The sequence below is a fragment of the Taurulus bubalis genome (assembly GCF_910589615.1).
Source record: "Taurulus bubalis genome assembly, chromosome: 17".
Lineage (NCBI taxonomy): Eukaryota > Metazoa > Chordata > Actinopteri > Perciformes > Cottidae > Taurulus > Taurulus bubalis.
The window spans coordinates 13,145,325-13,156,220 of record NC_136605.1 but is presented as its reverse complement, the minus strand read 5'-3'; the positions used below and the strand labels follow the sequence as shown (position 1 = coordinate 13,156,220).

At 41.0% G+C, this 10,896-nt stretch overlaps 2 protein-coding genes across 2 annotated transcripts; one reads left to right on the top strand and one right to left on the bottom strand.

Moving 5' to 3' along the window:
* Positions 1–6,101: 6,101 nt before the first annotated feature.
* On the top strand, positions 6,102–7,136 carry LOC306749493 (dexamethasone-induced Ras-related protein 1-like; the record flags this gene model as incomplete). The annotated part of the gene is made up of 2 exons (XM_079232798.1): positions 6,102–6,372; positions 6,492–7,136. The coding sequence occupies 2 exons, from the start codon at positions 6,102–6,104 to the stop codon at positions 7,013–7,015; spliced, it is 795 nt and encodes a 264-aa protein (XP_079088924.1). The 3' UTR covers positions 7,016–7,136.
* A 1,014-nt stretch (positions 7,137–8,150) lies between these two features.
* Positions 8,151–8,972, bottom strand: med9 (mediator complex subunit 9). The gene is made up of 2 exons (XM_079233175.1): positions 8,863–8,972; positions 8,151–8,657 (listed from the first exon to the last, which is right to left on the bottom strand). Exons 1-2 carry the CDS (start codon positions 8,940–8,942, stop codon positions 8,438–8,440), a joined length of 300 nt encoding a protein of 99 aa, XP_079089301.1. The 5' UTR covers positions 8,943–8,972; the 3' UTR covers positions 8,151–8,437.
* Between the last annotated feature and the right edge of the window lie 1,924 nt (positions 8,973–10,896).

Genomic DNA, 10,896 nt, shown 5'->3' with positions numbered 1-10,896 from the left:
TTGAGTCATTGTTTATTACAATTTCACACAGCCTAGGTGAAATGTTTCATACATCCGCTCATGCACCACCCGGAGAGTTTATCTAATATTTGTTTGGGGTGCGGAAGGGGTGTTGTTGGGGAGATTGCAAATGTTTGCAGAACTGCATGGAGGGTGGTACAGCTGATGTTATTATTTTTTTATATTAAAATTGTGTGTGTGTGTGTGTGTGTGTGTGTGTGTGTGTGTGTGTGTGTGTGTGTGTGTGTGTGTGTGTGTGTGTGTGTGTGTGTGCGTGTAGATGGAATTAAATATATCAATTCTCATAAAAGACTTACTACCTTTCTCTCTCTCTTTTCTTCCCCTCCCTCTCTGCGTGAAGCTAATGCGTAAACAGTGCTGCAAAGGGCAGCAGCTCACTGACGTCTATAAGGTTAAGCATTTATAAGATCACTCAGTGATCGTCACATTTACCAACTTCAATGCTCGGTGAAGTAGAACAGATTTGGAAGTGAGCATTACCTCTGATACAAGTCTGAAGAATGCCTCATGGAAACAGTAAAGCGCCTACGACCAATTTTCCAAAGGATCTCTTTTGTTCGCTGACTCACAAGGAAACAAGTGATCTCATGTTACATCTCTGACATGCAGTTCTGTACAACAGGATTGGTGTCCACCTTAAGACAACACTGAACCTGTGTTGCTTGAGTTTTCTTATGTGATTGTTTTGTTCATTTTGTTATCACACCACCGCCAAAGGTTGGTAGAAATTGAGGGCTAATCTGGGAAGAATCTGTTTAATTCACACTTCACAATGTTTAGTAACCTAAGGCCCACCATCCCAAATAACTGACAAAAAAACATCCTAAAAAAGGAGAAACAAATATGCCTCTCTCTGCTTTAATGCTTAAGTTGAAATAAATATACTGCTTACCCTCACCCATCACTGCCTGCCATTATGAATCCAAATGTAAAGTATTCAGGGTTCTGTTCCCTCACGACACACTTCGGAGCGTTTACCTACACAGGGTTGTCTACAACATCACTTTTTCATTCAAACAAATTAATTGAAATTGATTGAGGTGTAATAACCAAACACAAAATTGGTAATCAATTTCTTATTTTTCACCACAGACCTGATTTGAGGATTTTTTTCAGAAACATTTAAGGAGAAAAAATAGGAGATTTTCACCAATCCTCTCACTTAACTCATAATAAAAATAAAATAAGCTTCCTCTGAGGTTGACTTGCAGATGTAATGTTACTTTTCCGAGCGCTCAAATGTTAGCTGAGTGACAGTAATTAGCCTGTCCTTCTGTTTATTTCGTAAAGCGAACATGGATATTGATCAGATTGACATCCTTCCAACTCTGTGAGGTGAGTTCAGGTCTCCGGGTCCACATAATCCGATGTGTTTGTCTGTGCATCCACTGCTCTCCAGTCCATTAGCAAAATAACCACCTGTTCAGAAGAATCACAGGTCACACAAGTCCGATAAGAAGAACCCTCTGTTCGGTGCATGTGAAGTAAGCCAATGCCAAATAAATAATTTCTGATAACTCACACAAAGAGAGTGTATATTTCGAACAACCTGTCGGGCTTCATAAGAGTTCCACCACCATCATCTCTCAAAAGGTTAAAATTACACTGATGGATCAAACATGATAATTTTCTGGGCATGTTTCGGTGATGCTCAGAACATTCTCTTAACTAAACAGGCTAGGAACATAAAATACAAACAAAACGTGGAACCCTGATTGTGCCTTACAATCACAAAGAGTGATGTTGGGCTTCGCACGAGGTTGAATGTCATGGATAATAACACAGATAACAGATTGCGGGTTTATCAAAACATACAGGTGGTCGGCAAAGCTCTGATTGGCTCTGAAACATGAAGCCTTTGTACTGGAAACCACAGGATCATGCTTCATTCAACAGTTTGAACAGTCATGGCCCGGCCTGACACGCGACAGCCCCGAGGCTCACGCCATGAAAACACAGAAGGACCCCTGCTTCCCTCAGCGCACAAGATCAGATAGCCTCTCCTGCACCAGGAAGACTGAATTAATCAAGTTGCATCTCTCCATATGGGCTTTATCTTTCTGAGTTTAACTGGTCAGTAGTGATTCTGCAGAGAGAGAAAGATGCAGTTCAAACATATTATCTATTTGTGGAATATAAACAAATGTACTTCTTAGAATGTTGTTTTCATGGTTGTTCCAACAAACATAGCCGACTACACTTACAGGCTTCATTGCACATATAGTCTCTTGATGACTTTATTGCATTTTTGCATTTAGATATTTTCCAGTCAACTGGGGCATTTCAGCAAAATGCATGGTAACAAATTGCAATGTTAGTCTGCAAAATAGCTCACACACTGATAGATGGGATTATCCCACTAATATGTTTGAAGAATAGCAAAATACTATTAAATTCATTATGTTTCTGTCACCCCACCAATAGGCAAAATTACATCAAATTTTGCAATGGTGATTTGTGCACACGCATGAGTTATGGCAGTTGCATGCAAGAAACAACAATAGAATATAATTTAAACAGGAAAAGCATTACCAAATATATTAAATATAATATTGTGTATAAAAATGTGTAAATCATTTAAATTAGTACTGTGGAAACTGTCAAATGTAAGTAAATGGCTGTAATATTTGGACTTTTTTCGGACAATCTAGAGTTTTTTCACCTGGCTTCTTCATGTGTAAACCCAGCAGACTTTATTGACGTTGCTGTACGGGCTCATTACTGTGACGTAAGCCAAAAAGAACCCCAGAAGCATGTAAATCCATGTGGATCGGCTCTTTATCTCCACCAGCACACTCATAATCACACAGACATACATGAACACGTATACACCAAGACGCTCAGACTTCTCACTAACAGATTAAGTGTGGTGCATGTTACGCACACAGGGCTGTGCACGTGTGATATGCCATCGCAAGGCACGGGGCTGATGACTCGGTGCCAAGAATGTTACTGTTCTGTCTGCAATCAGATTTCTAATTATGTGCTTACATCTACTGTACGTCACTGCTGTGTCAGTCATCCTGTTCCTTAGGCGTTTTTTTGTTGTTGTTTTGCTTCAGCTGTGTCTTATTTAATTCATAGACTTGCAAATAAGGTCAGAACATAAAACCTAGCAGCAAAAAGACTCAAAGACTTCTCCTTGGTTCACTGAGTCATTAGCCTTTCTTGTATTTGTAACTGTTTTTAACTGTTTTTTTTACAAGATTGGATCCTTCATAAAAAAATCTTTGATGTGTTTAACTGAAATCTGGTTCAATCACTTCACCAGTTAGAAGAAAAAGAATAAAAAAACATCAGCTGTGAAGCTCGGTGTCCTCACAGTTTATTTTCTATCCTCTGCACTAATAGATGAAGGCAAACATGGCTGAGAAGGAAATGAGTCTAATGGGTATGATTGGCCGTGGCCGGAGTGGGCTGCAGCTGCAGTGCGTACTCTGCTTGAGGGCCACGTTGCCAGGACAGTGTCTGTGTCGAGGTCCTGCTCACAGAACAAGCTGCCAACAGGCTGGAGCACAAACACAGGTCAAGACTAAAGACCCAAGTCAAGAGGCACACAGAGGAAGAGATTAAAGACACGTACTGTGTGTTTGTGTTTTCTAGGACTGACCCTGAGCTGGTCTCAGGGAAGCAGCAGGGTGTATGTATGTGCCACTGAGGTTCAAGATAACTAACAGTTGAAATGTTGATCTTTCTCTGACCAAACAAATAAAGAAACTCTCACGGCTAAGCTCTTGCCGTGACCTGTTCTATGTCAGCTGTTACCTGTTTTTATGAAGCAGACTTTTGGATACTATACATGTATTCATTGTCTTGCAAATAAGTGTATACAGAAAGAAAACTAAATTCCTTTTTTACCACTCCAAGTGTATATTAAAATAAATTGTGATGAAAGCCCTTGAAAACAACTGGCCTATCACAATGCACGGAGATAATTAAGGATATCTTTCCCTATGGAATGAGAACATGATATTCCCTCCACCATGTCTTTGTGCAGGCAGCGTAATATGGCCGTGCCGTGCTGAACAAGCCTGTATGTGTGCTGTTATACGCATCGCTGGGACACACTGGCTTGATCACTGACCAATAGCGAAGAGGGTAGCAGTGGTTCACTCCTGGGTACACACACCCGTTGATCAAGCAGGGAACAACCAGGCTTATGCACACCTATCTGATTTCATCCCCAATCCCTAACACAGGGCTAAAAAAAAGGTCATCAGGCAGGTTTTAGGTTCCACATGAAACCAATGTAAATACCAAGATTTAGATAATATGTTTTTCTTGGACCTGTTTTGGACATTGTGTAAAAAAAAAAGAAGCATGGTGAGAAAGAAGGAGAAAAGTAAAGGTGGCTATTCATTATTTAAATGGAAACCTTCTGAACATTGCTGCTTTCTTCAACTTAATCCAGCGATGATGCAAACTCAGGGAAGACATCTCAAATTAAATGGGGGGAAAAAATCCTTAGGGCTAGAATAATATATAATGAATTATGATTATAATAGCCTTTCCAAAAAGCTCAATAACTTTTTATTTGGTTTGTCTTATTACCCTTTGGAATTACACATGAAGAAAATATCTGTTTATGTGTAACGTATGCATGTTTTAATTATAATTTGTAAAGTACACACAAAAGCAAAGCTCAGAAATGATCAAACAACAGCACACAGAGGAATCATTACGAGGCTCATAGCTGTATGACAAAGGTTACACAAATAGATGGTGAGATGGTTTATACGGTTAATATTAGAGGCTACAAAACACACGAATCACAAACAAGATGTTCTCTTTTAAAATAATGTTCGCACTCCACACTGATTCACAGGTGAGAAGATGAGGTAAAGGTGATAGGTGGTTCAGGTGGCAGAGTGGAGGAGCAGAGTTTGGGTCACCAACTCTATCTTTAGACGGCCTGCGGGTTACTTTCATTAACACATACGAGAAAGTCAATACAAATTTGATTGGATGGCTTCCAGGCACGAGTAACACTTCAGTCGTATGGTTTTTCTTCTCTCATTGTTCATTGTTGCTTGCATTCACAATGATCTTACATTTCGTCTCACCCAGCATATGTGAAGCTTTTACACTTAGAAGAATAAATCCATCAAATATCCTCTTGGATTCTAATTTGAACAAGGATCTGGACAATAGCACTGCCACTATTTCTAAATGTGTTGTGTCCGGTAAATTTGGAAACGTGTGCTTGTTTAGTCTCCTTAACTGGATATAGTTCTAAATCTGATCATATGTGACAGTTGCCATAGCCTAATTATGTGGTTTGTAGTGTATTTATAGTTGTAACAATGTTTTTGCTGCCCTTTTAGCAATCACTCAGACAAATATGTTAATCCCAAAGAAAAGTTTAACCTTAAAATAAAGGACAATGGAATTTAAATGCATGTTGCTCACACATAAAAACATGATTACAATATGTAAGACCGCTGTACATAGGCCTATGAGAACAACAACCTCCAGACTTCACATTATACACCATCAAACATAAAGTCAAGCATGGGGGAAAACAGACTGCAGTATGAGGATTAAAAGCAAACACACAATTTTTCAGCTTTAACAAGTGTGTGTGTGTGTGTGTGTGTGTGTGTGTGTGTGTGTGTGTGTGTGTGTGTGTGTGTGTGTGTGTGTGTGTGTGTATGTTGCGCCCCCAAGCCATTGGGGTTGTGCCTTTTCTTTTTAAGATTTTTAAAATGTCATAATCGACATTTCTTCGGCAGTTCATTCGTAGTAATAAGTAGAAAACATGGCACCATGTTTTAAAAGATTAAGCATTCTATTTGGAAACAAGCTCTCTTTCCCCTTCTCTGTTGATGAGGGATGGACAGGGCTGACGCACAAAAACTGCCATAGTGACATTATAATATCGGGTCTTGCTCCAGCTCCCCAGACTGGTGCGTGACGCATGACGCATTTGGGAGGCGCGGCCAACTTCCCCCATAAATCATCAGCCTGCCCTCCTCGGGCTTCAGAAGAGACAGCGAGGATAGCAGCCTCACATCACTGAAAGGACTTACACCCATCTCTTGCTATAGCACCATCGACCTCGGGGTGCAACTGCTGCAAGTATGATTAAGAAAATGTCCACATCCGAGAATGAGTTCGACATTCCGGCCAAGAACTGCCACAGGATGGTGATTCTGGGCTCCACTAAAGTTGGGAAGACAGCCATCATCTCTCGGTTTCTGAACGAGAAAGTGGACGACCAGTACACACCCACCATCGAGGACTTTCACAGGAAACTCTACGGCATCAGGGGAGACGTTTACCAACTGGACATTTTGGATACGTCTGGGAATCATCCATTCCCTGCAATGAGGAGGCTTTCAATTCTTACTGGTGAGTTGAGCTTTAAAAACGTCACGTCCATATCATAATGCCGTTTGCAGAGTGCATATGCTGCTGTTAAAATGTTGTTATTATTTGACATTGAACGCGTCTTCCGTTGTGTTTTCCAGGTGATGTGTTCATCTTGGTGTTCAGCCTGGACAGCAGAGACTCCTTCCAGGAGGTGCAGCGCCTGAAGCGCCAGATTCACGAGTCCAAGTCCTGCCTGCGAAACAAAACCAAGGAGAACGTGGACGTCCCGCTGGTGATCTGCGGCAACAAGTGTGACAGAGACTTTTACCGCGAGGTGCAGGAGGACGAGATCGAGCAGCTGGTCGGTGGAGACGAGCACTGCGCTTACTTTGAAGTCTCAGCAAAGAAGAACACCAACGTGGACCAAATGTTTCAGACTCTCTTTGCCATGGCCAAGCTGCCGAACGAAATGTGCCCCGGTCGGCACTGCAAGGTCTCCGTGCAGTACAGCGAGGTTCTGCACAGAAAGTCCTTCAAGAGCAAGAAATGCAAAGACGGGAACGCATATGGTATTGTGGCGCCGTTTGCACAGAGACCCAGCGTGCACAGCGACTTGATGTATATAAAGGAGAAGGCTGTAGGAGGCAGCCAGGCCAAAGAGAAAGGCTGCATCATTTGCTGACACTATGTGCAACCGAGACTTTCCAGAGCTGAAGCAGGAGCTGTTGTGTGTGCAGCGGACATGAGCCAAAAATACTGTACTGCAGCGCCTGAGAGACGCATTGTGATCCAAACTGTGATAAACACATCCATGGGGCTATGGTCCCAGCTCATAGGCCTGTCCCTGTGTAGTGGTGCAGTAGATGCTGTAAAATCTGCCTCTATATTAAATTGCCGAGAAAAAAATGTTTACATTTTGCCTTTTTTTTTCTTCTCCAAACTTGTTGGACCTTGAATGTTTGTTGCATTACGAACAAATTTGGATATAAATGTGTATTTATTATGTCTACGTCAACTTTTGGATAAAAGAGAAAATAAAATCAATTGTTACTTTCATAATCTGTCTTCCTCTTCTCTTTCCTTTCAAGCAAAACACCGTGAAGTTACACGAAACACTCACACTGTTCTGCAAACTTCATGCAGCACGACCTCTGAGTGGTCACTTTACTGGGAAATGGTCTTGATTTGTTAATACATGGCCAAAAACTCATCCTGTAACTTCATACAGATAACTGACAGTTTGGTCTATAGCAGAGATTCTCAACCTTTTTTCAGTAATGGAAAGCATTTTTGGTTGAAAGAAAAGATGTAATGCACAGCACTGTGTCATCAGTGTCTGATATGATATAGAAAACTCAGTAAATGAACTTACAAATAAATAAATGAACCTGGTTCAGCTTTAGAATGTACAAATTGTTAAATCTTGAGTCTTTTTTTTGTTTTTGTTTTTTAAATGAACTTATTTTTTTTTTTTTACAAATCTCAAGTACCCCCTGGAGTGCCTTTACATACCCCCATATGAGAACCACTGGTCTATAAGGACTATTAACCAACTCCCCACACTATTTCAAGCACTTTCACTCAGAGTTAACTGCATTTACTCATCTCCCACCAGCAAATAAATGTGGATAGGAATGATATATTCCACTGTTGACTCATTCGATTCTGAATATCCCCAAATCCCCTCTGAAAGCAACCAGATGAATGATCACTGTGTCAAAAAGATGCTAAGGCTAATTAACAGGGAAGGCCACAGGCTTAAAATAATGTGTACGACTATTGGGAAATCAAAAAAGTCTTTAGGCCCAAAGTTAATAATTAATTATTTTTAATAAAAAACATTGCACAATATAACAAATAAAAAAAACACATTCAATACATACACTATAAACCAAGTTTGCATTCTGGCAAGGCAAAAACAGGACAATATGTGGCATTCAAAAACATGTGGCATTGTGATGATATGGAGGAAGAAGTCCCTGTTCCTTTAAATGTCCACCCCGTGTTCTTGAACGCCACATCTGCTCCACAGGTGAGGATGGAAACACAACGTCCCTTCTCTTCTTGCACCTTGACCGTCTGCGAGTATTCCAGGCTTCGTTTTTCATGATGCTTTCGGCACGTCAAACATGCACAGACTCTTGTATTTCTGCAGCAGCTGGTTCTTGGTGCGGACCTGGTCCTGCAGGGTCGCGAGCTGCTGCTGCTGCTCCAGCGGACTGCTGTCTACCCCGGGCATGCTGGAGATCTGCTCCCGAGCCTCCTGGATCTTTACCTTCAGCCTGGCCAGTTCTTGGTGGACGTCCTGGCTGTCCTTGTCCATGCTTAACGATAGCAGGGTGGATATGAGAACATGTTATTATTATGTTGGACATTTAGCTAGCGTTTTCCAGTTAGCCCAGCGGTAACAGCTAACGTTAGTTTTAGCTAACAGATAAACACGTTTTTGCTACACACACAACACCGACTGTTTACGACAAGCAAAGAGGTTTTTACGGAGTACACACGTGAATCTGCCGGTTACCTTACCATTTGATAATGTCATGAACTACAGGCAGCAAAGAGCAATCCTCGCTCTCTTTCTCTTGCCTTGGTTGAGACACCGCCATCGCCTTCCCTGCTACGCGACGCAGAGAGCTGACGTCATGCGCCTTATGATGACGTCAGGCCATAAAAACAACATTTTGCCACCGCTTCAAATAGGCCTTGCTAGCTCAATTAGGCGCTCGTATACATACCACTTGGGGGATGACTTACTGAAGCCTACAATAGTGCTTAACATGACATAATGTTTCATATTGTGCTGGATTTGTTTTTATTATTCCCAAAGTCGTATAGGCTATGCATACATTAGCAAATAATAGAGATAATTTTAGTAAATTATGACAACATGTTACAGCCTTTGAGTTTTGTTGTTGTTTTTCCTATTTTAGTGCTGGGTCATCACACATATTAAGTTAACAGAAGAACTGGGTTATTTATATTAATATACTGTATCTTATTGCTAAAGTGTGCTTAAATGTGTTGATCGCAGAAGGTTCTCAGACAGCGAAACATATTTCTCTCATTTCACAACAACAACATGTGGGAAGATTGAAATAGTACGCTTTCAACCTACTATGCTTATTCCCCTTTGCCTAAATTATGGGAGTCATGTTACATCTAACCACAAGATTGTATGCAGATGGGACACCAGGGGGAAATGTTATTATTTCTAAGGGTCCATTGAGTCATAAAACTATACTTTGGAGAGGCCTAACATTCATTTATTTTCCAGAACACCGCAGTTATCCTGCTATTTATGAGAGACTGTTCCACAATTAGATTCTCTTTTGAATGAAACCCCTGATAGCCTATATTTCCCTTGAAATAGGCCACCGAATTTCTAGTAATACACAGAACAAAGAAACCTGACCTTTGATACCCGGGAATAATGCCACATGTCGCTACCTAGCAACCTTAATTGTCTATACCTAAATTCAACCTCCTATGTCTCCAAGTGTGCCACAACTTGTGGTGTGCATTTAGAGTGAAACATGGCAACCAGTGTAACTATTAGTGTGCATGAAGGGCAAGAGTATGGTCTAATGGACTCTAATGAGTCATACTACATATAGATGAGTGAAGAGTTTTATTCAGGTCATGTATTTCTATTTGGGCACCCATCGACCTTGTTTGCAGACATGACTTCTTTGTGTCGAAATTGTATAATTGGCACACGATAAAAGGGAAAACCTCACGAAATATGAACAGGAAAGCATCAGTCTACTGCCTTTTGAATGCAGCTGTTTCCGTCCAGATGCATTCTCTCTTTTCAGTGCTCTGCAAATAAAAATCTACCCTGGTCCATCATTTTCTCAGCTTTCATTAACCTCTATTCCTCTGATATCAGGCCTCAGTCCCCCACAGGTCTCTATCCTCTTTGTGCCAGTTGTACGCCCCATTAGACTGACAACTTGAATGATTTTTAAATAGGCTCCCTTAGTGTTTTGAGATGCTGATTAGTCTGAGTGAGTCAATATTGGTAATGACCGTGTGTTAATTGAGTTGCTTATCGCCTGCTGCCTGCAAATCGAGGGACAACCATAATTAACAGCATCCCAGCGCCACATATTTCCTACTGTGCTTATGACGTAGTTGGTTTATAATTCAGAGGCTGCATTAGCCACACTTGCCACCATTGGCATGCAGTAGCTTTACAAATGAGTTTTCGGGAAATGTTGAATACGAATACTAGATTTTTCCCAGCCATACGGCCTGTTTTTAACTTCACCCACTTTCCAAAAAGACATGCTCTACTTTGCCGTTGACTGGCGATAGCACTCGTTGCCTGGTGGTGGAAGGTTGGAAGTGTATATGATTTCCACTCAGATGTGGATGTTTACAAAAGGATGATAGCGTTATCATCTGGTGCTCTCATAATATGATTACAATGTCCATTATGGGACATGGATGGAATGAAATTACAGAGATTAAAATGTTTATGCAGTGCCTTAATTTCACCTAATGTTACATTTAATGGTTATATGGCACATTGATTAACAATATGAAAAAGATTGCAGA